This window comes from Meriones unguiculatus, chromosome 5, assembly GCF_030254825.1.
Source record: "Meriones unguiculatus strain TT.TT164.6M chromosome 5, Bangor_MerUng_6.1, whole genome shotgun sequence".
NCBI classification, from domain to species: Eukaryota; Metazoa; Chordata; class Mammalia; order Rodentia; family Muridae; genus Meriones; species Meriones unguiculatus.
In genome coordinates, this window is record NC_083353.1 from 112,594,949 (window position 1) to 112,622,750 (window position 27,802).

The 27,802-nt window shown below is 42.5% G+C and overlaps 2 protein-coding genes and 1 long non-coding RNA gene across 6 annotated transcripts in view; 2 read left to right on the forward strand and 1 right to left on the reverse strand.

Annotated features, from left to right (window-relative positions):
• LOC110543419 (murinoglobulin-1-like) overlaps positions 1-19,999 on the forward strand; it is a 53,124-nt gene extending 33,125 nt beyond the window's left edge. The window contains exons 19-36 of one of the 3 annotated variants that reach the window (XM_060384153.1): positions 98-326; positions 1,038-1,164; positions 1,420-1,541; positions 2,044-2,095; positions 3,930-4,013; positions 4,275-4,451; positions 4,648-4,735; positions 5,548-5,704; positions 5,924-6,010; positions 6,431-6,611; positions 13,370-13,593; positions 15,013-15,231; positions 15,390-15,517; positions 16,406-16,496; positions 17,252-17,320; positions 18,073-18,175; positions 19,492-19,533; positions 19,846-19,999. In XM_060384153.1, the coding sequence (XP_060240136.1) occupies positions 98-326; positions 1,038-1,164; positions 1,420-1,541; positions 2,044-2,095; positions 3,930-4,013; positions 4,275-4,451; positions 4,648-4,735; positions 5,548-5,704; positions 5,924-6,010; positions 6,431-6,611; positions 13,370-13,593; positions 15,013-15,231; positions 15,390-15,517; positions 16,406-16,496; positions 17,252-17,320; positions 18,073-18,175; positions 19,492-19,533; positions 19,846-19,862 (2,197 nt within the window). In that variant the 3' untranslated portion in view covers positions 19,863-19,999. The remainder of the gene's footprint in view (positions 1-97; positions 327-1,037; positions 1,165-1,419; positions 1,542-2,043; positions 2,096-3,929; positions 4,014-4,274; positions 4,452-4,647; positions 4,736-5,547; positions 5,705-5,923; positions 6,011-6,430; positions 6,612-13,369; positions 13,594-15,012; positions 15,232-15,389; positions 15,518-16,405; positions 16,497-17,251; positions 17,321-18,072; positions 18,176-19,491; positions 19,534-19,845) is intronic. The other 2 variants (XM_060384154.1, XM_060384155.1) reach the window with 2 other exon arrangements.
• LOC132654286 (uncharacterized) lies at positions 13,972-22,831 on the reverse strand. 2 transcript variants are annotated; one of them, XR_009591950.1, is made up of 4 exons: positions 22,471-22,831; positions 20,197-20,365; positions 18,517-18,598; positions 13,972-15,642 (listed from the first exon to the last, which is right to left on the reverse strand). It is a non-coding gene; the product is annotated as an uncharacterized LOC132654286 (long non-coding RNA). The 2 variants fall into 2 exon arrangements; XR_009591949.1 differs by having other exon boundaries at positions 22,436-22,831.
• A 2,746-nt stretch (positions 22,832-25,577) lies between these two features.
• LOC110556286 (mediator of RNA polymerase II transcription subunit 14-like) lies at positions 25,578-27,420 on the forward strand. The gene has a single exon (XM_021649976.2). It carries the CDS (start codon positions 25,593-25,595, stop codon positions 27,066-27,068), a length of 1,476 nt encoding a protein of 491 aa, XP_021505651.2. The 5' UTR covers positions 25,578-25,592; the 3' UTR covers positions 27,069-27,420.
• The last annotated feature ends 382 nt before the right edge of the window (positions 27,421-27,802 follow it).

Sequence of the window (27,802 nt, forward strand, 5' to 3'; positions counted from 1 at the left end):
GTCGAGGTATGGTATTTTATCACAACCATTGGTTACCATCTGAGAAATACCTAATACACATGCTCCCTTTCTGTGCTTCACATTCTCGCTCTCCCAGCTCCTCAGGTGTGGCTGAAATGGAAGTGACAGTCCCTGACACCATCACTGAGTGGAAGGCCGGGGTATTCTGCCTGTCCAATGACACTGGACTTGGGCTCTCTCCTGTGGTTTCTCTCCAAGCCTTCCAGCCCTTCTTCCTGGAGCTCACGATGCCCTACTCTGTGATCCGAGGAGAAGCCTTCACGCTCAAGGCCACTGTGCTGAACTACCTTCCTACCTGCATCAGGGTGAACACCTTTCTCAATTAAGCATGTCTACAGGGGAAGAGGCAACTGATGCATGTAAACTGTAACAAGGAATTACATGAAAAGAAGGAAGAAAGTGAGAAAGGGACTGTACTGGAGCCAGCAACACCTGGTTCCAAATGCTTAATCTCCAGACTCAAGCTAAATGCATACAGCAGAGTTTACCAAAATGGACACTAAATAAGATATATTAGGTGATTTCTCCAGTATTTACACAGTACATTCTGTACTGACAGAGACAGGACACTCCATGTGGCCTCTGTATACAGTCAAAAGACACAGTCCACATAAGTCTATAAGGTTCTTGCAGGATACCCTATTACAATGGATTTTGCTCTTCTTAGAAGTAGGTGAAGATTTCAGAAGTACAATGAATATTTCTAGTACAGTGAATATTTCTGTCATCAAAATAAAACAAAGATGAATACAGAAATATATAATTGTCTCCATAATTGTTTGGGTAGATAATACACAGATGACAGCAAAATAACTTTCTAGGCATGTATGTGCATATGAAATTCATGCAAGCCTTCTGTGTCAGCTTATATGACACTTTAGGCACATGTTTTCCACCAGCCCCTCCTGCTCTCTTTCTAACACAAGTCCCCCTCACACAATTTCACCTACCTCCTCCATGCATGCTGTCCTTGCATAGTAACATCTTTGCTATTTCTTTTCCCTGTGGGACCACAGCTGGGTGTGCAGCTGGCAGCCTCTCAAGATTTCACAGCTGTCCCAGTGGAGAAAGCCCAAGATTCTTACTGCGTCTGTGCCAACGGGAGGCACACCACGTCCTGGTTGGTGACTCCCAAGTCTCTAGGTGAGTGAAAAGTTTGCAAGGGGACTCTACCCAGGAAGGGTGGGTGTAGGCAGGTCTCCTAGATTGCATCCTTCTCATGGGCCCCCAAAGGACTCTCAGTCACTGCTGCTTCTGGCCCGTACTTAACCCCTTCATGAAGACAGGACAAGCCCTTGAGCTGCTCAGACACTGAGGATACCTTGCAGATCTTGGGGATTTAGCAAACGCTGAGTTCCTGGCACATCTGAGCTCAGCTCTATGGACCATGTGTTTCAGGGAATGTGAATTTCTCTGTGACTGCAGAGGCGCTGCAGTCCCCAGAGCCCTGTGGTTCTCAGGTGGCCACAGTCCCTGACACCGGGAGAAAGGACACAGTTGTCAAAGTCCTGATTGTTGAGGTGAGTAACCTCCTCGACTGACAGTGTGCTGAGTCCAGAAAGTGAAGCAATGTTGACAATGTCTAGGTGAAAAATAAAAGATGATAACATGTGACCTAGAGATATTTCATGGCACCTGGCAAGCCCATGCTTTTCCATCAGCATGTGTTCTGTTTGTTTGTTTGTTTGTTTGTTTGTTTGTTTTTCCCTTTCTATTCTCTGAGCTGAAGCTTGGGGGATGGTCTATGCCAGTTTACCTTCTTAGAGCTCTAACTCCTTCTTTCAATCTTATCATGCACCCTCTCTTTTCACTGTTATCATTTCTATTACTTTATTTTTAATCTGGCATGGCCAAATTTTCCCATTTATGCCATTCCTGAAAGGTGGAAAGTTAAATCATCTAATTCCAGCCCATGACCTCACATGTAAAGAAACTGTCACTCAAAAAAAAAAGTCTCCAGCATTTTTGTGTTTTCACACTCAGTATTTTCTCGTGTCTGAACTTTGTGTCTTTCCATCCAAGCCTGAAGGAATTCAGGAGGAGCACACCTTCAGTTCCCTGCTCTGTGCATCAGGTGAGGAGCCCTCAAGACGGCAGTAAGAGAGTAACCTGGGTTGTCTACTTAGGTCCCCGGCAATATTCCTGTAAGAAAACCAAGATCTTATGTTCCTTATAACCACTAAAGAATCAACAAAATTGAGTCTCAGAAATTATCACGATCGTCACCTGCCTGATGTAGCTATCAAGAGTATACTCATAGTTCCACCTGGGACTTCAGAGTTCATTGTAGCCTTTTTCTTTAGAACACAGAGATCTTTTCATCTAGCCCATCTCAGTACTTAGAAACTTACATGTAGGGAATATCTAAGAAGAGGTCACAGTCACATATTTCTTAAAATGGGGAAGGGCTGGGGTGGAAATACGAAGGATATCTTTGGAAGGACCGTCTTTGTTTTGTTTTAGATCATAAATAAAAACAAGGACTTTTATGACTCAATTATATTTCACTTACAAACTAAGCTTCATCATGATGTACCGTTAGCATGCACTTTTCTGTAATGGTTGTTTTTATGACCAGTTTTTTTAACCCTGCTCCTCACTGGAAGCTGATTTCAAAGGAAATACAGAAACATATCACACAAGGAGAAGCTCACTGCCCCTGTAAAGGAAAAGCTGAAGAGTAGAGGCTGTCCACTCACAATAATGACTGTGTTCCCAGGACCTCTATTAGTGTGTAGACATGGTGCCTGCTCAAAACATATTAGCCAGAAGAATTTTTTAAATGGAATAATAGTTTAATTTAATGCAAAATCCATTATTTTATGAAAGTTAACAAAAGAGATGAAATAAAGAAAATTTCTTTGTAAAAGGGATGAACTAAAGTGACAGTTACTAACACACTGGTTAGAAGAAAATCATCATACACTACTAAAATTCATTAAATATTTTCCAATATTTTCCCTGGAGATTGTTGAAAAAAGTGGCCAGGATAGGATAACAAATGCCCTATTCTTCCCACAGGTCATTCTGGCTCTCCTGATACTTATGTTTTCACAAAGTGATCCATACATCACCTGACCATAGAAAAGCCATCCTGGACAGCAGTGTAGCCGTAAACAGTGAAACCTCCCAAAGCAACTCAGGATACTCAGGAAGAACAAAAGCTGGCTTGGGATTTATCCACTCCCCTAATTTTGACATAGTGGAGTTTATTCATCCAGTGCATCATTTAAAGTTCCATCACTGATAAAACACCATGACCAAAAGCAGCTTGGGGAGGAGAGGTTTATTTCAGCTCTCATGATCACAGTCCATCACAAAGGGAAGGTAGGGCAGGAACTGAAGCAGAAGCCATGGAGGAAAGCAGCTTACTGGCTTGCTCTCCCTGACTTGCTCAGTTTGCTTTCCTATACTCCACAGGACCACCAGCTCACATGAGAGACCCCCCACCCTGGGCTGGACCCTGCCACATCAATCATTACGAAAGGAAAATGTCCCAAGGCTTGCCAATGAGCCAAGGTTATGGGGGAGTTTTCTAATTCCCAGAAAACACACACAAGCAGGATTTACCTAAACCAAAATTCAATAAATAAGAACATTTTCATGTGTTTGTTAAATTAACTAAATAGACATTGATAGAAGCAGAGGCACACAGATCACAGAGACTCAGACTTTCATTTTGGACAGGTGCTTTGCTTGAAAACAATGGGTGATAGAGGGGGAGCCACGGAGCCTGACAAACCAGTAGTTCCAGGCAATGTGGAGTTGTGATATTTACATCAAGATCATTTGTCTAGGGAGGCAAGTATTGAAAGCTTAAGGCAAGGTTCTAATTCGAATGGCCATAGGGGACTCTGGAAATGCAGAGAACAGAGATGATTATCTCCCCTTTTTCCTTTCTTATTAAGATGCTGAGCTATCTGAAAAATTGTCCCTGGTGCTCCCACCAACAGTAGTGAACGATTCAGCCAGAGCCCATTTCTCTGTGTTGGGTGAGTCAGTCCGTCCCTGGAGGACTTGGGACAGCAGTCACTACCACTGTCCTGCCCCACCGTGATTCCAAATGCAGCTTCTGAACTATTACCCTTGACCTCTACCATGCTTCTTTGGTCTCTATCCCCTCAATATCCACTGCTTTCCCCCAGGACCCCTCACCCTTGAAACTCCTTCACATCATAGAAGCAATTCTATTGAAGGTGTTATTTTGTTCTTGAAGATAATGGCTATTCTGATGTCACTTCTCTCATCTCCAGGTGATATCTTGAGTTCAGCCATTAAAAACACCCAAAATCTTCTCCACATGCCCTATGGCTGTGGGGAGCAGAACATGGTCCTTTTTGCTCCTAACATCTATGTACTGAAATATCTGAATGAAACTCAGCAGCTGACTCAGAAGATCAAGACCAAGGCCATTGATTACCTCAATGCTGGTCAGTAAGGCTAACAAACCCCACTTTTTTCTTGCAAATGTTCTCACTAGAATTGGGCTTAGCCTTGGAGGGGGAAGCTGAGCAGGATTCCAAGGAAATTCTTTAAGCCACAGTTCATGAAGGTCTCAGGTTTCAGAATTACATCCTGCTGTTCTCTTCTGCATTACTTTCTTTAAAACACACACTTCTATTCCAGGTTATCAGAGGGAGCTGAACTACAAACACAAAGATGGCTCCTATAGTGCCTTCGGGGATCGAAATGGCCAGAATCAAGGGAACACTTGGTAAGAAGAGTCCACTGTGTGCCAGGCCTTGTTCAACCCTTGGTCCTTATGGCAGCTATACATGCAACTTATCTCATGGAAGCATAACTGATACCTTGGCCTGAGAGGGAAATGTTTGACGTAGCACAAATCATGTATTGCAGAACTGAGACTGTCTCAAGCCTCATCTGCTTTGACTCTGAATCTTGTGTTTTACTGAATTCAATCCACTGGTGCTTTCATTTCTCACAAAGATCTTTCATCATTAAATGCCTGGTTACATATTACTGAGCTTCAAAAGATGATCATAACTGAGCCTTGAAAAGCTGTTGACATTCTTCATGTGACCTTGCATTACATAGGAATGTATTATTGAGAAGGGACACACAGACAGAAAGCAAACAGGTGACAAAGGGAATAGCGACTGGTGGAAACAGGAAGTAAGCCAAGGAGAAGGACACCATTTTTGAGGCAGATAATGTGTAGCTGCGGTTGTAGGAGAGGAGAGTTTTCTTAATAATGAAAGAAAATCATTGGCAAGTGGAAAAACAAACTTAATATGAGGGTGCACGCATATTAGGAAAACACCAGAGGGAGCAAGATAGAAGAAATGGGAAAGAAACCAGGAAGCCCCAGGAACCACACTGTGCTGTGTTCACATCCAAGGGAACCAGGAATGGAAGACTGCTTTGCCGTACCTGAGATATTGCCCAGGGTCATGCACTCAGAGACCCTTAGACCAATTAGTACATGTGTGGACACCTGTAAACCCACATTTGAGGGTACTGCCTCCCAGCAAAAGCTTCATCTCCCCACTCTCCCTCCCCCACCAGGCTCACAGCCTTTGTGCTCAAGTCTTTTGCCCAAGCTCGAGCCTTCATCTTCATCGATGAAGCACACATCACCCATGCCTTCAACTGGCTCTCCCAGCAGCAGCAGGACAATGGCTGTTTCAGGAGCTCTGGATCACTGTTCAACAATGCCATGAAGGTGATCTTCTGAACATGATAAACACGGCGACCTACTAACACCTGAGAGTCAGCTCCTACTAATTACCACAGGAATGCATCTCTAGTTGGGAATGTACTTTTTAATAAGGGGATATGAATGAGAACTTCCTTTGAATACAGTGGACTGGCCATGAGCAGGGAGACATTTGGTGGACTGCTGGGTGAATATTTTGCCTTTTTCCCTCCATTTTGTTTGCAGGGGGGAGTAGACGATGAAGTGACCCTCACTGCCTACATAACCATTGCCCTTCTGGAGAGTTCATTCCCAGCTACAGTAGGTACCAAGGTACTTCCCCAGCGTCCCAAACTGCTGCAAAGCCTGTGGCTTGCTACCCTCTCTGGACCACATGGCAGCTCTCTGTTTACACAATGCTTTGTATTTCAGATTGCATTAATGAGCGTCCTGGTATTCAATGAAACATGGATATGTTCCAAGAACCAACCTGAGAACATGGCCTCTAATACTGTCCCTAATAGTCTGTGCTTTAAATGGAACACAGTTTATAAAAAGGAATCACTTCCAAAGTTAGAGAATAGATAGACAGATTATTAATGACAAGTAGAAGACACAAGGCAAGAAGAGAGGACAAGGGAGGGAAGAGGAAGGATTGATTTGAAAAACACAAATGCCTATAAGCTCTGTGTATGTCCCAGGACCTGCTAGAACCCTTTTCACGTAGTTTGGGTATCATTGTTCTGCCAACAGCATCCTGTTGTCTCCAAAGCCCTGAGCTGCCTAGAGTCATCCTGGAAGACAGCAGAACAAAATGGAAGGAATAACTCTGTGTACACCAAGGCCCTGCTGGCCTATGCTTTCACTCTGGCAGGGAACCAGCAGAAGAGAAATGAAATCCTGGAATCACTTGATAATGAAGCTATAAAGGAAGGTAAGACTGTGTGTTGTCATGTTTGTCTCCATCCTGTTCTAGTGAAAGGAAGGGGGGAATATACAGAGTGTGGAAATAGTATTACAGGTTAGTCCCATCCCTATGACACACTGACGGTTCTCCTTGGACTGATACATCAAGAAATTAGCCTTTCTTCTATACAAAAGCCTTCTCTTATTAACTTCTAATAGTGTGACAAAAATCAACAAATGTACACAGTTCCAGCAAAGGTAAATGAAGTTGAAACTTAATTTTTTCCCTCTGATGCATGTATACCTAGGAGAAGGAACAGCAAAGACTATGAAGAACACAAAAAAAGAAAATATGCTTCAGGGTTTTGCTACTTCACTTCAACTTTGATATCAATGGGAAATTTGCTAAGTCTTTTGGACTGAACAATAAACAAGCCATGTTTTTCTGGGTGTGAAGGAGTTAATCTCTGCTATTCTCTCCTCACCAACTATGATAAAGTACCAATGAGAACATAATTTAGAGATTTATTTGTTTCCTCTTTAACTGTTTGAATCTGTATGTCTATTTCTCTGAGAGATTTGTTGGGTTCCTCTTTATGTGCCTCAAATAACTGGATAATCATAGCTTTAAAATCATTTTCTGTGTTTCTGATGATTTGGAGTGTCCAATAATTTTGGCAGTTGACGGTGAAGCAATGATATCCTGATTGTTGTTGGGAGTGTTCCTACACAGGCCTCTGGCCATGTGCTTATCTGTCACCCTCACTGTTTCTGGAGTCTGTACTTCAGACTGGGTCTGACTTTTTCTGCTTTCTGGAATGTTTTTCAAGAAGATGAGAGAGGTCCACTGAGAGTGTATGCGGTGTTTCATCTGCACCTAAGTGAGGAATGTGATGCTGGTACTCTTTGCAGGTGTTGCATATGGGGGCAGTGCACAGGAACAGATCCCTGACTGCTTCAGTGGCCTTAGGCCACGGGTATGCAGATCTGTCTGGGCTCCAGGAATTGTTTGGCCTCCCAAATGGAAACAAAGAAAAATGAAGTGAACGAAATTCTTAAAGAAACACAGGCAAATATAGCCAAACAAGTAGAGGCAAGAGTAGTGGCATTAAGAGAGGAAACAAACAAAAAAAATAGAGACTGTCTTGGAGAAACAGGAATCCACATTCAAACAGATGAAAGAAATGTTGCAAGACATGAAAACAGAATTAGAATCAATAAAGAAAACACAAACTGAGAAAACCCTGGAATTGGAGAAAAGAGAAGGGATCACAAAGGTAAGCATCACTAATAGAATACAAGTCATGGAAGAGAGAATCTCGGGTGCTGAATATACACTCGCAGAAAAGGATACTTCTCTCAAAGAAAAAGGAAAATCAGAAAATCCCCAAACACAAACCATCCAAGAAATCAAAGACACCATGAACAGGCAAAATCTAAGAATAATAGGAATTGACGAAGAAGAGGATTCCAGGCTCCAACATCCAGAAAATATTTTCAAGAAAATCATAGAGGAAAATTTTTCCAACCTAAAGAAAGAGATAGTCCACAAACCTACAAGAGGGCTACAGGACACCAAATGGACTAGACCAGAAAAGAAACTCCTCATGCCACATCATAGTTAAAATACTTAATCTACAGAACAAAGAAAAGATACTAAAAGCATCAAGGGAAAAAGGCCAAGTAACATATAAAGGTAGACCTATCAGAATCACACCAGACGTCTCATCAGATACTATGAAAGCCAGAAGGGCCTGGGGAGATATCATGCAGGTTCTAAGGGACCACAGATGCCAACCTAGACTACTATACCCAACAAAGCTTTCAATCAACATAGATGGAGAAAGCAAAATATTCCACAACAAAACTAAATTTAAGCAATATTTGAACAGCAAACCAGCCCTACAGAAGATACTAGAAAGAAAACCCCAGTCCAACGAAAACAACTACACCCAAGAAAACGTAGGTTATAGATAATTTCCCAACAAAAATCAAAAGAAAACAAGCAATGAATCACAGTAACACCATCAACTCCACAATAATAGAAAATAACATCCAATTTTCACTATTATCTATCAACATCAATGGACTCAACTTTCCAATAAGACGCAGACTAACAGAATGGGTTCGGAAACAGTATCCAACATTCTGCTGCATCCAAGAAACACACCTATGTAACAAAGATAAACACTACCTCAGAGTAAAGGGCTGGAAAATAGTTTTTTCAAGCAAATGGACCCAAAAAATAATCAGGAGTGGCTATCCTAATCTCTAATAAAATAGATTTTCAACCAAAACTAATCAAAAAAGACATAGAGGGACACTACATTCTCATCAAAGGAAAAATCTACCAAGAAGACATCACAATTCTGAACATCTATGCCCCAAATACAAGAGCACCTACATTCATAAATGAAACATTATTAAAGCTTAAATCACACATCAACCCCAACACCTTAATAGTGGGAGACTTCAACAGCCCACTGTCACCAAGAGACAGATCATCTAGACAGAAGTCAAACAGGGAAATAAAGGCACTTACAAACATCATAAATCAAATGGACCTAATAGATGTCTACAGGACTTTTCACCCAAACTCAAAAGAGTATACATTCTTTTCAGCACCTCATGGAACGTTCTCCAAAATAGACCATATAGTTGGTCACAAAGCAAGCCTCAACAGATACAAGAAGATTGAAATAATCCCCTGTATACTATCTGACCTCGATGGACTAAAGCTGGACCTTAACAACAATGGAAATAGAAAAAAAAGCCTGCACGCACATGGAAACTTAACAACTTACTTCTCAATGACAGCTGGGGTTAGGATGAAATAAAGAAAGAAATTAAAGACTTCCTAGAATTCAATGAAAATGAAGGTACAACATACCCAAATTTATAGGACACAATGTAAGCAATACTTAGAGGAAAACTCATAGCACTAAGTGTCTTTAAGAAGAAATTTGTAACATCTCATATAAACAATTTAATGGCACAACTGAAAGCCCTAGAAAAAAAGAAGCAGAAACACCCAAGAGGAGCAGATGGCTGGAAATAATCAAACTCAGGGCTGAAATCAACCAATTAGAAACAAATAAAACAATTCAAAGAATCAATGAAACCAAGAGCTGGTTCTTTGAGAAAATTAACAAGATAGACAAACCCTTAGCCAAACTAACTACAAGGCAAAGAGAAACTATCCAATCAGCAAAATCAGAAATGAAAAGGGGGACATAACTACAGACAAAGAAGAAATCCAAACAATCATTAGGTTGTACTACAAAAGCCTATATGCCACAAAGTTGGAAAATCTAAATGAAATGGACAATTTTCTTGATAGATTTCATCTACCAAAATTGAGTCAAGACCAGGTAGAAAGATTGAACAGTCCTACATCCCCCAAGGAAATTGAAGCAGCCATCAACAGCCTCCCTTCCAAAAAAAAGCCCAGGGCCAGATGGTTTCAGTGCAGAATTCTACCAGACCTTCAAAGAAGTACTAACTCCAATTCTCTCCAAATTATTCCACAAAATAGAAACAGAAGGAACATTACCAAACTCATTCTATGAAGCCACAGTCACCTTAATACCTAAACCACACAAAGATTCAACAAAAATGTGTACTTCAGACCTAGCTCTCTTATGAACATTGATGCAAAGATATTCAATTAAATATTTGCAAACCGAATCCAAGAACACATAAAAGATGTCATCCACTATGACCAAGTAGGGTTCATCCCAGGCATGCAAGGGTAGTTCAGTATATGGAAATCCATCGATGCAATTCACTACATAAACAAACTGAAGGAGAAAAACCATATGGTCATCTTCCTAGATGCCGAAAAAGCATTTGACAAAATCCAACCACCTGTTCATGTTTAAAGTCTTGGAGCGATCAGGGATACAAGGAACATACCTAAACATAGTAAATGCAATATACAACAAGCCTATAGCCAACATCAAACTCAACGGAAAGAAACTTAAATCAATCCCACTGAAATCAGGGCAAGGCTGCCCATTGTCTCCATATCTCTTCAACATAGTACTTGAAGTCCTACCTAGAACAATAAGACAAGTAAGGGAGATCAACGGGATACAAAATGGAAATGAAGAAGTCAAATTATCACTATTTGCAGATGATATGATAGTATACCTGAGTGACCCCAAAAACTCAACCAGAGAACTCCTTCAGATGATAAACACCTTCAGCAAAGTGGCTGGATACAAAATTAACTCAAAAAAATCAGAAGCCTCCTGTATACCCAAGACAAAAGGGCCGAGAAAGAAATCAGGGAAGCAACACCTTGTACCTTGGGGTGACTCTAACCAAGCAGGTGAAAGACCTGTTTAAAAAAACTTCAAGTCTCTGAAGAAAGAAATCGAAGAAGACATCAGAAGATGGAAAGATCTCCCATGCTCATGGATCAGTAGGATTAACATAGTGAAAATGGCCATTCTGCCAAAAGCAATCTACAGATTCAATGCAATTCTATCAAAATACCAACACAATTCTTTACAGACCTTGAAAGAAATATTCTCAACTTCATATGGAGAAACAAAAAAAACCCAGAATTTCCAAAACAATCCTGTACAACAACAGATCCTCTGAAGGTATCTCCATCCCTGATCTCAAGTTGTACTACAGAGCAATAATAATAAAAACTGCTTGGTACTGGCAGAGGAAGAGAAAGGTGGATAAATGGAACTGAATAGAAGACCCAGAAATAAACCCACACACCTATGAATACTTTATTTTTTACAAAGAAGCCAAAACCATTCCATAGAAAAAAGACAGCATCTTCAACAAATGGTACTGGTCCAACTGGATGTCTACATGCAAAAAAAAAAAAAAAAATGAAACTAGATCCATATTTATCACCCTGCAAAAACTAAAGTCCAAGTGGATCAAAGATCTCAATATAAAACTAGACACAATAAACCTGTTAGAAGAAAAAGTTGGGAACAGCCTAGAACTCATTGGCACAAGAGACAACTTCCTGACCAGAACACCATCAGCACAGGCCCTAAGAGCAACAGTCAATAAATGGGACCTCATGAAACTGAAAAGCTTCTGTAAAGCAAAAGACACTGTCGTTAGAACAAAACGACAGCCTACAGATTGGGAAAGGATCTTCACCAATCCAACATCTGACAGAGGGCTGATATCTGGAATATATAAAGAACGAAAGAAGTTAAAAGGCAATAATCAAGTAACCCAATTAAAAAATAGGGTATGGAGCAAAACAGAGAATTCCCTGTAGAAGAATATAGAATGGTAGAGAAACACATAAGGAGATGTTCAACATCCCTAGCCATCAGAGAGATGCAAATCAAAACGACCCTGAGATTTCACCTTATATCCACCAGAATGGCTAAGATAAAAAAAAAAAAAAAACTCAAGAGATAACACATGCTGGAGAGGATGTGGAGAAAGAGAGACCCTCCTACATTGCTGGTGGGAATGTCAACTGGTACAACCACTATGAAAATCAATCTGGCACTTTCTCAGATAATTAGGAATAGTGCTACCTCAAGATCCAGTTATACCACTCCTAGGCATATATCCAAAAGATGCTCAAGTACACAACAAGGACATTTGCTCAACCATGTTTGTAGCAGCCTTATTCGTAATAGCCAGAACCTGGAAACAACCCAAATGTCCATCAACAAAGGAATGGATACAGAAATTGTGCTATTTTACACAATGGAATACTACTCAGCAATTAAAAACAAGGAAATCATGAATTTTGCAGGCAAATGGTGGAATCTAGAAAAAATTATCCTGAGTAAGGTATCTCAAAAGCAGAGGGACACACATGGTATATACTCACTTATATCCCCTATAAGATAGGATAAACATACTAAAATATGTACAACTAAAGAACATAAACAAGAAAGAGATCCAGAGGTAAAATGATCGATCCTCATCTAGAAAGACAAAGGGGATGGACATTGGAAATAGGAGAAAACAAGTAACAGCACAGTAGCCTACCACAGAAGGCACCTGAAAGACTCTACCTAACAGTGTATCAAAGCAGATGCTGAGACCCATAACCAAGCCTTCGGCAGAGTGTAGGGAATCATATGAAGGAAGGAGGAATTACTATATCCTAGAGGGGACAGGAAGCCCCACAAGGTCCAAATATATCTGAGCACAGGGGTCTTCTATGAGACTGTTTATCTAACCAAGGACCATGCATGGATATAACCTACAACCCCTGCTCAGACACAGCCCATGTAGCTCAGTATCCAAGTGGGTTCCATAGTAAGGGGGACAGGAATTGTTTCTGACATGAACTCATGAGCTTCCCCTCCCCAGTGAGGAAGGAGTAGCTTTGCTAGGCAACAGATAAGGACATTGCAACCACCCTGAAGATACCTGATAAGCTAGGGCCAGACAGAAGGAGAGGAGGACACCCCCTCTCAGAGGACTCAGAAGGGGACAGGGAGGAGATGAGGGAGGGAGGGGAGGATTGGGAGGGAAAGAGGGAGTGGGCTACAGCTGGGATACAAGTGAATGTATAAAATTATTTAAAAATAAAAAATATTAATTTAAAAAAGAGAACATAATTTAGTTAACATCTTGTAAATTTCTGTCCATGGTCTTTCTCAATCACGCCCCATCTGACCAACTGCAGACTTTTACAGAGAATTACTAATCCTGATGATTCTGTGATGGAAAAATTTAAAACCTACTACAACCTTTTTCATTTCCTTCTCTCTAATGTAGACATAGTCATGTACTGACTACTCATACTTTTAATTATTTCTCTATTTTCACCCCAAGGTAACTCTGTCCATTGGGAAAGACCTGAGAAACCCAGGAAAGCAGGGATGTCTCTGTACGAACCCCAGGCTCCCTCTGCTGAAGTGGAGATGAACGCCTATGTCCTCCTCGCTCTCCTCTCTGCTCAGCCAGCACCAACCCCTAAGGACCTGGCTGTGGCAGTGAGAATCGTGAAGTGGCTCACAAAGCAGCAGAACTCCTATGGCGGCTTCTCCTCCACTCAGGTCAGTGACTTTCCTTCAGAGTTCCCTTGCAGTTAGAGGATTTGAACAAGAGATACAGGAATAGTTAAAAAAAAAAAAAAAAAAAAAAAAAAAAAAAAAAAACAGAAGAGGAGAGGAAAACAAGGAAGTGTTACTCTTGGGGATGCTGACTCTGTAGAAAGTGAAGGATCACACATTCTATAATAAATTGTCCTAGGTCTGGTGTGCAGCCACAGGAGTTCTCTTCATGCCATAGTGAAATAGGCCTATGTTGCTCAGAACTTCCAACTCAGACCCAGGCCTTGATATAAAATTATGGGAAAAGTGCTGCAGTTTCCAAGATCCTAGACATAATTCTCCCCCCTTGAATAGTACATGGAGTACCTAGGAGATGCTGTATGGATCAAAATGTCCTTTTTATTGCCCCACTGCCCTTACATACAGCTGTTTCCCTTCTCCTGGCAGACTCTCCTAATCTTCTGTGTGGATACATTGCCCTCAGGTTTACCCCAAGCTAGCAGGAGCTCCTGCTGCCCTGCTTCACCTCTTGACATTGGAAACTATTAGGACTGTAAACCATATGTCTTATCATGTGGTCACTATAACTCTCAGGAGATAATATTCCCCCTCTACAAAAAAACATATCTACCATAATATCAATGATTTATGTTCCAGGTATTTTGGGCACATATGTCAGAACTAATCTCCAGAGAAGTTTAGTGAGATGGTAGGTTTCTCTAAAGGAGAAATAAAATGTACAAAGGGAAACCTTCCATGACACTAGGAACCCTACAATTTTAATTCAATTCTTTCAGTCCTTAATTTCCTTTACTGTCCGCATTGTGATGCTAAAGCCCTCACTGCCTGTTTCTGCTCCCTATTTGGGCTCTGTAGTCAGGCAGCATCTGGAGCTGTCTTGGATGAGGAAGGATCCTGGGGGAGAGAGCCTCTCTGGAGTATGCCACCAAGGAGCAAGGCAGCCAAGGACAACACTAGCTCACAGCGTTTTCTATTTGATAAGAGAGTCATGACCAGCACTCGGCCATGGTGTTGGTGTCTCTTGATTCCTCCCCAAGTGCAGAGGAAAGTTTGGGGATGAGAGCAGGAATGTGATTTTGTGAGAAGATGGTGGCACCACCATGGGAATCAGGGACAAAGGGAGAGAAACAGTAAATGCTGGGAGGAAAATCTAATTTGTGTTTCTATTTTCCACTGGCTGGGGGAGTTTGCATAAGCCAGGACACTCTGTGTGGGAGACAATTCATAGGAATGTTTTGATTTTCCAATATATCCTGAATTAAAGTCTGAAATAAAGACTAGAGATCAAATGATTAGAGACAAAAACTCATGAGACTTTTGTCACAGCTAAAATGAACATTGGGAAGAACTCAAGCCCTTCCCAACTGAAGCTAAACTGAATGTTTTCTTCATCCCTCTCAGGACACTGTGGTGGCCCTCCATGCTTTGTCCAAGTATGGAGCAGTTACTTTCTCCAGAAGTCAGAAAATTCCTTTGGTGACCATCCAATCTTCAGGGACATTTTCCCAAAAGTTCCAAGTAGAGGAGAGTAAACGCCTGTTACTGCAGCAGGTCCCTTTACCTGACCTTCCTGGGGACTATGAAATCAGTGTGACAGGAGAAGGATGCGTGTATGCTCAGGTAAGGTTCTGGGCAAGTTGTGGGTGTGTGGTGTGAGCCTCCTCCCCAGAAGGGGAAGTCTCCTTAGCCTGCCTGCACACGTGGGGCTCAGATCGGGAGAAATGGATCCAAGGGCCCAGTGCCATGGAGGTAAAGGATTTCTGCTCACTACCTCCCAGACGATGCTGAAATACAACGTGCACTGGGAGAAGCAGCAGTCTACATTTGCTCTCCGGGTGCAGACAGTACCTCTAACTTGTGATAACCCCGAAGGCCACAACAGCTTCCAGATCTCACTGGAAATCAGGTATGAGCCTCTGTCTCTGGCTCTGTCTCTGTTTATGTCTCCTTCAGCACTGTCTTCCTAGAACACTTCACAGAGTGGGTTCAGAGGTACCTGAAATTAGTCTCTTCATTAAGAGTTCGCTTTGTCTGTAAAACAAACAAAAATACTTGACTTCAGCAAAGTGATCAATGAAGAATTGTAGAATTATAATTTCTAGTTAGCCTGCTTTAGGATTCCTTTCTTGCCCCTCTCATAATAAAATATACGTTATTATTTTCCATGAAGCCTTCACACAGGTTATTCTTCTTCAAACAAAGAAAAAGCCTTTCTGCTCTTCTAAAATTTTATTTTTCCACAAGAATAATTTTTAAAACAAGATATTCAGTTCTTCTGGCATTCATCACAATCTTTGTGTCAAATATAACAAGTAATAGGGTCCAACTAGAAACACCAAAGGGATCTTGGATGCAAAGAAGACATCCTGAGTGTACCCTATCACCTCGTTTCACCTCAGTGTGTGCGTGTGTCCCTGTGCATGTGTGTATACATGTGTGCATGTGTCCCTGTGCATGTGGTCTGTGCGTGTGCACACACATATGTATATGACACAGGAGAGTCCTCAGGTTCCATAACTACTTGTTTTGAGATTAGCTCTCTTACTGGCCTGGGGCCTGCTACCCAAACTCTGCTGGCTGGCCAGCAAGCCTTAAGGTCCACCTCTTTTTAATGCACTCTCCAGATGATACTGTCATGCAGTCTATTTTCACAACTATTTCTATGACAGTAAAGGCCACCTGTTTTAAGGTATGGAAAAGCCATGCAGGCTGTGTCAAGATTACTGCTAGACCTCAAAAAAGGGCAAGACTCGACCTATTAAAATTGCTCCTTCTGTAATTCTTTGGTTTGCAGTTACACCGGGAGCCGACCAGCCTCCAACATGGTGATTGCTGATGTGAAGATGATGTCTGGTTTCATCCCACTGAAGCCAACAGTGAAGAAGGTGAGCAGACACCACATGTTTGGATACTCTGTGTCCTCAGACTAGGAGCTTACCACTTCATCACAATAATGTCAACCCATGTCACAGCACTGTAAGTACTAACACAGGTATGGGTGTGACAGCAGCCAGCAGAAGAAACAAAAGGGGCTGAGTTCACTGAGTCCACAATCTGGCTAACAACAACCTTTAAAGTGTAATAATGGACCTGGTCAATAATTATTCAGGGGAAACATTAGTACATGCCAAAATTGTAGATGTAGTTTCAGAGGTTCTAAGAAGTAAGAAAATTAGCAACAACCTAAGATCAATAGGAGAGTACAGAGAAAGATGTTTGCAGGCAGCCGGGCATGGTGGCACATGCCTTTAATGCTAGCATTCAGGGAGGCAGAAGCAAGAGGACCACAGTGAGTTTTAGGCCATCCTGGTCTACAAAGTTAGTCCAGCACAGCCAAGGCTGCACAGAGAAACCCTTTCTCAAATAGACAAAAAATGCTTTCACAGAGAATGTGGGATAGGTACTAAAAGTATAGGAGCATTTTTACCTACTAATGATTCAGACAATATTGAGTCAGGCCTTCAGTAGAGGGCACTCACAATTTACTAAGTATATTTTCATTCTTACTGGAAAAGAAATTTTTGCAATTCATTTAAGTGAATTTGTGACATCTCCTTTTTATCACCCTCAATTCCACTGTTCATGCACCTCTTTCACCCCTGAGGCCTTTGATAACACTGATGTTTTCTCTCATTTTCAGCTGGAACGGTCCCAGCACGTGAGCAGAACAGAAGTGAGCAACACCAATGTCCTGTTATATCTGGATCAGGTGAGGATCCTTCCTGCCTCCCTAGACATGCCTGAGTGGACAGTCTTTCTTGGTGCATCTATGTATGGGTAACATATGGCAGGAACAAAGCAATTCTAAAGGAAGTCTTCTGGAAAGCCAACCTCCCTCTGTTCATACTGGATGATGTTTGGAATTCTTTTTCTTTGGCTTGGAGACATGACTCAGCAGTTAGGAGCACTTACTGCTCTTGCAGAAGGCCAGAGTTTAGTTTCCAGGACCCAGTCAACTCACAACTGCTTGGGACTCTAGATCCAGGGAATCTGATGCCCTCTTCTGGTCTCCACCAGTATGGACACCCTATACACCCCTCACATCATCATCATCATTGTCATTATAATTAATAATAATAGTAATAGAGACATTTAAATTCTCATTCCTCATTGCTGGCTTTCCTGGAACTTGCCATAATGTCCCAAGTCATCAAGTCAAAGTGCTTAACACTCACAATGGAGAAGTGAACTATCACATATTAAAGAGGAATATGGATTTTTGGAAAGGTTTAATAGACTAGGAAAGTTTCATATTCTCCCCAGAGCCTTGCACTTCAGTTCCTTGGTTCCCCACTCTAAAACCTGTATCACCATCCACATATGTGGCATCAGGGAACACAGTGACTATGAGGTTAAATGGATCCAACCCATAACTGAGTTTTAAACACCAAGAAGTGAGTCCTGCTGAGGAAAAACAGTGTCCACCTCCGTGAGTCTGGATCATTAGTCTCTCTTTCCCAGGTCACCAATCAGACCCTGGCCTTCTCCTTCATCATTCAACAAGACATCCCAGTGAAAAACCTACAGCCTGCCGTTGTGAAAGTCTATGACTACTATGAGACAGGTGAGCAATTTGATTGGTTTTCCTTTTTCCTTTTTATTCCTTTGTTTTCTTGTTTGTTTAGTTGGTTGGTTTTTCATTGGGGGTGTTTGTTGGTTTGTTTGTTTGTTTTTATGGCTTCTCACTATGCAGCTAAGTGTGGCCCCAAACTCTTAAATGTCCTGACTCAGCCCCCTCAAATGTTGATATTAGGGGCACATACCATCACAGCCAGTATTAAAAACAAGTGTTTCTCAGGCAGTGACATACATGTAGGCCAAACTAGCTAAGTCAGTTCTTGATAAAAGAATATGACTATAATAAATGTTTACAAAATTTCAAATTATTCAGCCATTGATTCCTACCTGTTTGTCCAAACAGTCATGTGGGACCAAACATGTCCAAATAAACCAAGGACCAAATGTTTTACCAAAAAGTGTCTGTGGGCTGAAAGACACACAAATATTCTCATGAGTATAGCAATGCAAAGATGAACAATTACACAAATAATTATGGTAGGAATAAAAAGATGAGAGAGAATTGTAGCCTGAGAGGTTGATGATGCTCAAAGAAAGTGAGAAGACAGAGATAGAAAATTAAGTGTTGTGTTTTTTTGTTTTTTTGTTTTGTTTTGTTTTGTTTTTTCTGTTGAGGTAAGAGATATATGCCAAATGATTCAGACTAGCAGAATTCAAGAAATATTGAAGGGCTGGGTGATAGTAGCACACACCTTCAATCCCAGCAATTGGGGGCAGAGGCAGATGAATCTCTGTGAGTTCAAGAACAGCCTGGTAAACAGAGGGAGTCCTAGGTCAGCCAGGGTTACACAGAGAAACCAGGTCTCAAGAAAGGGAGAGAGAGAGAGAGAGAGAGAGGGATTTGGACGGGTACAGCTCTACAAGGATCACTGCTACTCCTCTGCTCAAACCCTATAGATAAGCACACTTTGATTTTCTCCACAGGGTAAATGATTCTGGTGTTGCACTATTGTTCACTTATTGCACAACAGGCACGCACAGCAGCTGTGGAGGTCAGAGGACAATTTGGGGAAAGGGTTCTCTCCTTCTGCAATGTTAATCCTGGAGAGTGAACTCAATACAGTCATCACATATGGCTCAAGCACCTTTCCGCACTGAGCCATTTACGGTGGCCCAGGATAAAATGGTGGTTGAGGGGAGAAACTCCTTTGCTTGGTTTGTCTGATGTCCACAGAGAGATGACTTTTCAGCAATCATCCATGTCCTGAACAAGAAAAATCCTCAGTCCTAACTCATCAGCTGCCCTCCACAGAATCCTCTCTCTTCTAACTCTCATTCTCTCGTTTTTCTCCCTTCTTCCAGATGAAGCAGCCTTCGCTGAATACAGCATGCCCTGCGGCACAGGTGAGCACCTGGCACTCCTTGCCACAGCCCGCCTCTGACCTCCTTCCCTTCACAACTACCCAGAACTTTGGTTAGGTGTGCTCAGACCCCACCACTGTGTGAAAACGCAGAGATGTACACCTCTGGATCAGTGAGCTGACTCTGGAAGATCCTTGAAACTCCCTTACCAAGTATATCGCAGCTTATGGGAAAAAATCTGATAGATCCCATGTCCCCCATGGACAGTTTGCTTTCCTGCTGAAAACCCTGCTGTCTCCACCCACTTAGAGTATATTCACCCTGTGTGTTTCTTTCCTCTCTCCACATACACAGAGAAACCAAATTTTTGAAACTTGTCACTCATTGAAACTTGGACAAGGCATTGCTGGAATCTCCAAACCCAGGAACCTTCAAGATGGTGATTTTCCTTTGTCTCTGCGATATAAATACTGAACAACCTTGGTAAATAAACACATAGTTCAAAGTGTCTCTGTCTTTGATTCTTTCTTCACTTGATCCAAACTTCCTCCATGCTCCTTCAGGGCCTTGCACTATTCTCCACATTTGCAATGAACAGAAATGACCTTCCAGCTGAAGAACACATACTGTAAAAATGTGAGCACTTTCCAGCTGCTTTAATAATACACACCTCAGAGCATGAAGGTGACACAAAGGCAACCTTACCTCCATAAGAGAAACACGATGGGTGCCTCAGTGAAACAGGACCATAGTGCAAGCAAGAAATGGTGATTCAGGCCTGCAGGCAGAGCATTTCTGGAGGAGAGTTGCAAAGTGAAGAGCAACCTAGGCTCCTCGGCAAGTACCAGATGAGCCTGGGCTTCACAGCAAAAGCCTGTCAAAAAAAATAAATAAATAACAAGAGGCAGGGATCGCAGCTTGATGGTAAAATATTTGACCATTTTCAAGTCTGTGGTTTCAGTTTCTAACACAGCAGGAAAGGGGGGATATAAAGCATTCAGGTTGAAACAGCTTTTTCAAAGGAATAGACAGGCCCTTAGTGCCAGGAAAATGGCTATCTGATGGACTGGAGTTCCACTGTGGTCTGAATGCAAAATGTCCCATCAGGCTGTTAGAGCAATCGGTCGGTCCAAAGCTGGTACTGTTCTGTGAGGTTGTGATATATGTGGAATATGGGTCCTAGCTGGCAGTAGGGGTGAAGTTTGAGAATTCTAGCCCAGACAAGTCCTGTCTGCCTCTTGAGCCATGGAGGATGAGGAATCCCTTTCACAAGATTTTGCATCCCTGGATGTAAACATCGCTAGCGACCATGCTCCCTTCACCAGGTTGGGCTGAATCCCCCTGCCCTGGGAAAGACCAGCTGATGACCAGGTGTCTGCACACATGAGCCAGGGGGACATTTGAGATTCACATCCCAACAGTTATTCAGCCTTCTATTCTGGAGCCTGTGGCAAGGCAGACGGCACAGGGGAAACTGCTCACTTCAGGACCAGCATTCAAAGAGGGAAAAAATGTCCCATACTCCCCTTTCTCCCACTGGTCAGCCCTGTTTTAAAGTTCCACCACCTGCCAGTACCAGCACAGGCTGAGGGCCAAGCCTTTAGCACAAAGGCCGAGGTGTAAAAGCCTTCATTCCTAATGTGGCCTTTTTTTTTTTTTTTAATGATGGAAACTGTAAGAGCTGGATGGTGTCTTCACAGGGCGTGGGGGACCTGGCTCTCCCTCACTGGCTTACTGTTTTGTTTTCTTTTCTTTCATGGCTGTAAGGCAAGAACCTCACTTTGCTTTGCTCTGCACCTCTATGGTCCCTCATCCCAGAGCCTAAGGCAGCAGGAACAGCCAATGAATCAAAATGAAGCTTGCCCTTTCTTAGCTTACAGCTGCAGGTATGTGGTCCCAGCAGAAGCATGATGGCAGTGTTTATCCACTAGGAGACTGGAGTTGAGTTGGGACTCTTTTATCACAGTTGTTGTGTAATCAGATCTGGCTCAGGAGGGCAACACACAGGACAGAGCTGTGGTAGGAAGATTACGACAGATCTGTCTCATCTAGACTTTGGAAGACACGAGGGTTTCTCTGGGTAGCCTTGGCTGTCCTGGACTCACTTTGTAGAGCAGGCTGGCCTCAAACTCAAATCGATCAGCCTGCCTTTGTTGATACCTCCCTGAGTGCTGGGATTAAAGGCGTGCGCCACTGTGCCCGGCTGCTATATTACACTTCTTAAAAACATTTTTATATAATTTTTATGGAAAGCCAAAGCTGCTCAGGCAAATACAGTAAGTTCTAGGACAAAATGAAAGTCTCCTTAAAGATTTTAACACTGGAAGTTATGTGTCTTCTTCTGAAGTAGAATTAGGAGTGGGAAACTATTCAAATTAGGTTAGGTGCAGATGAATTGGATTTTAAATAATAAATAGCATTATGACAGACATAGGAACTATGCTGGGTGTGTGTCTCTTATCCTTCGCTGTGCTGTTATTTATTGCGTGTGCCCTGTTTGCCCACTTTCTGCTCAAAAGTGGGGGGGGGAATCCTTTAGATTCCCCAAGTGCAGTAATACAAGATTACCACATGGAGGCAGCAAATGTTAAAAAATATAAGTATGGCGATTTTATTAAAACCATGCAAAAAAATAATTGAAACTGGGCAACACGTTCCAGCGGGTGGGCCTAGACCCACAGGTAGGCAGACAGCTCTAACTGGGCTCGGTGCATTACAAAAGAGGAAAAGGGAGAAAGAAAAGAAAAACGAGGAAGACGGAAAGGAGAAGATGAAGTTGGGAAAGGAACATTAGGTGGGTAATATGATCAAAATATATTGTATAAATATATGGAATTCTCAAAGAACAAAAATAAATAAAAAGGGCACAAGAGAGAGAGAAAGATGAGAAAAAGAAAATAACTCTGGAAAACTAAATTGTAAAATACAAAAATAAAGTATCTACCATAATATTCAGTTCTCTTTAACCCATAGTTTCACCTTCCAAGGCAGATCCATGTGGACAGAAGGACTAAATTCCATAGTGGAGCAGGAGCCGGGAGTCAGGCCCGGGGCTTCAGGAAACGCTCCGCCAGCCCTCCCATCCATGACCTTTGGTAACTGGCTGATCTGCTGAAATGTAGAAATGGTCTTCTTCAAAGGAGGTCTCTGGGCTTTTCCTAAGTGGACATCAATTATGTGGGTGAAAGGTCTACCCCCACTATCTAGCAATTTCCTAAATGTCCCCATCTCTGAATAGCACCATATTCAGAATCAGGGCTTCCAATTTTTGAAGGCTCAGAACCATTGACTCCATGGCAAACCAGCTATCATAATCAAAAGCAAAGTCAAAGTGACAGAAGGAATAGTGTGACTCCCACAGACCCGCTGGATTGGCTAATTATTGACCATGTCCACAAATAAAATAAATAAACCTGTTGAGTCAGCACTTGATCTTTATAACCGGAAAGCTTTCAGATCAAATATATAAAACTCCAGAGGGAATTATGAAACTGTCATCCCAGGCATGAGCTAGTTTACAGAGAAGGGGAGGGGGTCTGTTTACAGAGACGGGGAGGGGGTCTTCCATGAAGAAACACCCGGATGATGAACCAAACATGTACATATTCAATGGTTCCTTCCCTAAAAGGGCCTCCGGGAGTTTATCAGTGTGGGGCAGTAATTGCATCATTAGAGAACAAACGGATGCAGACTTTAAACATTAATTCTCGTAAACATAAAATATCAGTATAGTCCTCCAGTCAAAGGAAGGGTTAATGGGGTTGGGGGATGGCAGGAAATATTCTAAAAAAATTAAGCTCCAGTAAGCCAGAAAGTCTAAAGGAAATAAATTTCTAATTATGTAACATGACTGAGAAAGCATATACATTTCTAGACATATATATGGTTTAACAAGACAACATCAACCATGAAAACAACCTAGTGAAATGATCCACGGGAGATAGTTATTGGCAACCATGCTAATTAAGCCAATTAAAAATATATGAATCCTTTTATTAGCGGGTGACCAAGGGCAGATTCATGCCTCAAGGTCTCTTGGTGCCAAAGCTGGGGGGTGGGGGGTGAGGAACAACAGTGTTTTTAAAGACAAAAACTACAATCACGTCAGTGTTTGAAGGGGCTAGAGCAATATCTGTCTTTTTGCAGAGCTTAGTGGTACTTCCCAGACACCACATGACAATTATTTTTTACTTACACTTCCTCTTAGTTATTTTAGTTTTATGTTTTAGCCTGCACAAACATTCATCGTCCAGGTTAACAGGTAGAAGGGGTCACATCATCAAGGAGGATGTGTCAACTGGGGTTGTCGGGAGTGGAAGGCTGAGCAGTGTCCACACAGAAATGAAATGGAGTCAGGACAAGATGGTGTCACCTTAACCTCTTCGCTCTACAATGAGCAATGAAATCGAAGCAGCAGTCATCTAAGAAGAGCTGAAAACCAAACAGATCCACTTCTGAATTCTATAAAACCTCAAGGAAGGGACTAATGTAAATATCCCTCAGACCATTCCATAAGCTAGAGAGGGAAGGAATGCTTCCTAACTCATGTGAATGAAAAGAAAATGCTCAAATACAACACTTCTACAATCGGTATTGCCCTGACACCAAAACCAGAAAAGGATACACACAAAAGGTAACAAAAGTTCACAAATTTAATATCACTCTTTGGACATCATGCACTAAGACCAAATTGTTCCACTTTAGAACATCATACGCTAAGATCAAGTTGTCTCTTGCTCTTGAACGCAAGGCTGACTTGACAAACGAGTAAGTTACTGAAGCGCAGGATTGTTGGGGTAGGTTGTGTGACGGTGTGTCTCTTTATAGCCAGTCGTTGGTTGCTAAACTGGAAGGGGGCCAAGTACTAGCCGGATGTTGGTCTAGTTATTTCTATGACACATCACTGCTCTTATATCTTGTCAATATTCGTCCTTCCTCACTTGTTTACTGGTTGCAATAACGGACAAGATCTGGGCAGGAAGTGGAGGAACTTCTGAGGTGGGGAGGAGGGAAGACGGGAAGGAAGATGCTGGGAAAAGAAAAGATTCCCTAGTGGATGTGTAAGTGGACGGACATAACAGAGTGGAGCAGAGGGGTAGAGCTAGCCACGTGGTGAGAGGTAAAGCCAGAATTAGCCGGGCTAAACTAGATCGCTGGCCGGAGACTAGCTGCAAAGGCCCTGTGTCATTATTTATAGCTCTGGCCGGTCCGGAAGTCTGGCCATACATGTTCAATTCATGTAAAAACCCTTGGACAAAATTAGGTGTGCCTCGATTGTAAAAGACCTGAAGAAACTAAAAACAGAAAGAATAGCTCCGCGTAATAAAGACTATCTACAACAAACTAAAAGACAAATATTTGCTTAATAAAGAAAAAAAGGAAAAGAAAAACATTTTCCCTAACATCAAGAATGAGACAAACTACACAGACAAGCCCTGTCTCGAAAAACAAAAACAAAAAATCCCAAAACAAAAACAAACAAACAAAAGAATGAGACAAAGATGCCCATTCTGGCCATTCTTATTGAATATAATACTTGAACTCCATTGGGTGTGGTGGTGCATGCCTTTAATCCCAGCACTTGGGAGGTAGTTGCAGGTGGATCTCTGTACTTTTGAGGCCACATCATGAGACGCCATGTTGAAAGAAAAAGGAAAGGTATTTAAAATTCTAGCATGAGCAAATTAGAGGAATACAAACAGGAATCAAAGGGGTCAAATTACCCTTTTTGCAGATGATAATGGTCTCAAAAGACCCTAAAGACTACCTCAGAAGACCCTCGTATCTGATACTGTCAGAAAAGTAGCAGGATTTTAAAAAATAAAAAATAAAAAAAAAAAATCAGTATTCAGTATTCAAATATTACATTCACGACAGCCTCGAGGACTGAAAAAAAAAAAAAAACTACGTAGAAAGATAATCAAAGGACCCCCGTGAAGAAAGTCATCAGTCCCTAAAGGAAGAAGCTCAAGAAGACGCTGAAAGACAGAACGACCAAAAAAAAAAAAAAAAGGGCCAAACGGTGGCGGAACCCATCTCGCTCCCGACGGCGCTCGCCGGCCGCTCCCCGCGCCGCCTCCCCGCGGCCTGCTCCGCCCTACATGGGGGCGGTCCTCGGCGGCTCGGGCGCGGCTTCCTGTTCAGAGGCGGCCCGGCGCCAGGCGGCGGCCGCTCTGCCCGCGCCCGCCTCGGGCCGCTCGCCCAGCCCGGGCAGAGGCTGCAGGGCCGCGTCGCGGGCGGTCGCGCCAGGCCAGGCCGCCATGGCCCCAGTGCAGCTGGAGAACCACCAGCAGGTCCCTCCCGGCGGCTGCGGCGGTAGCGGTGGTGGTGGTAGTGGTGGCGGCGGCGGCTCCTCGGCGCCTGCCCCTGCTCCCCCGCCGCCGGGAGCCCCCGTAGCGGCGGCAGCTGCGGCCAGCCCTGGTTACCGGCTTAGCGCGCTCGTCGAATTCCTGCTGCACCGGGCCTACTCGGAGCTGATGGTGTTGACGGACCTACTGCCGAGGAAATCTGATGTGGAGAGGAAGATAGAACTTGTACAGTTTGCCAGCCGGACGCGCCAGCTCTTCGTTCGATTATTGGCCTTAGTGAAATGGGCTAACGATGCTGGCAAAGTTGAGAAGTGTGCGATGATCTCAGGCTTTTTGGATCAGCAAGCCATCTTGTTTGTGGACACCGCTGACCGCCTGGCCTTCCTAGCCAGAGACGCCCTGGTCCATGCACGCCTGCCTACCTTTGCTATCCCATATGCCATTGATGTACTGACTACTGGCTCTTATCCACGGCTCCCAACCTGCATCAGGGATAAAATTATTCCTCCAGACCCAATTACCAAAACTGAGAAACAAGACACGCTTCATCAGCTTAATCTGATTCTCAGACACAGGCTTGTGACGACAGATCTTCCTCCACAGCTAGCAAATCTTACTGTGGCAAATGGCCGTGTGAAGTTTCGAGTTGAAGGAGAATTTGAAGCAACCTTGACGGTGATGGGTGATGACCCAGAAGTTCCATGGCGCCTTCTCAAGCTAAAAATTCTGGTTGAGGATAAGGAAGCAGGAGATGGGCGAGCTTTGGTTCATAGTATGCAAGTCGACTTTATCCATCAACTGGTGCAGTCTCGGCTCTTCGCTGATGAGAAACCTCTTCAGGACATGTACAACTGCCTGCATTATTTCTGCTTGTCACTTCAATTAGAAGTGTTGCATTCCCAGACCCTAATGTTAATCCGAGAGAGGTGGGGAGACCTTGTACAGGTGGAAAGATACCATGCTGGAAAGTGCCTCTCACTCTCAGTTTGTAATCAACAGGTTCTAGGGAGAAAAACAGGCACAGCATCTATTCACAAAGTTACAATTAAAATCGATGAGAATGATGTCGCCAAGCCTTTGCAGATTTTACATGATCCTCCTTTGCAAGCTTCTGATTCTAAATTAGTAGAAAGAGCCATGAAGATTGACCACTTATCAGTAGAAAAGCTCCTGATTGACAGTGTACATGCAGGAGCCCACCAGAAGCTGCAGGAACTGAAGGCCATTCTTATAAACTTCAATGCAAATGAAAACTGTAGGTGTTTTTAATTGATGTTCATATTATTCTTTTATTTAAGGGTTTTTCTCATAACTTTCCCTTGATAATGTTTTTTGTTGAGGATGGTGGGCATTTGTTGCATTTAGCCTGAAACCTACCAAACCTGTCCTAGTTTTCACTTTTCTCTCTCTCCATCCACCGACCCACCCATCTATCAACCTACCCAACTTAGGTTGTCTTTATTTTTGAAATGTTTGCACATTGTCTCTCCTTTAAAAATTGTACTTATTGAAACAGAAATATTGTAACATGACTCATAATTTAGTGTTTGTTTTCCTGACAAAGCAGCACTGCAAGTGCTTTTTATAGTGTATTTATAAAATATGGTTGAGTAAAGCAGAATTCATTCCGTGTCTTCAGTTTTATAAAATAATAATAATAATCTATAGAACTAATACATCCTTCCACTTGCCCTCTTCATAGAAATAGAAAAAAAGTTAAACATTATAAAGAAACATGTATGCACACGCAAGCGCAGAGGGGGATGAAGGGAGAGAGAGAGAACACTGTAGAGCAAGAGAAATAGCCGTAGAGATAAAAGAAATCCTGAGGGAATAGACAATGCTGGAGGTGTCACAATAGCTGACTTCAAAATGCACTACTGAGCCACAGAAATAAAGCCACGCAGCTTACAGTCATCAGGTTATTCCTAAAGGTGCCAAAAGCACACACAGAGGAAGCTGTATTAACAAGTGGTGCTGGGAAAACTGGATGTCCACATCTT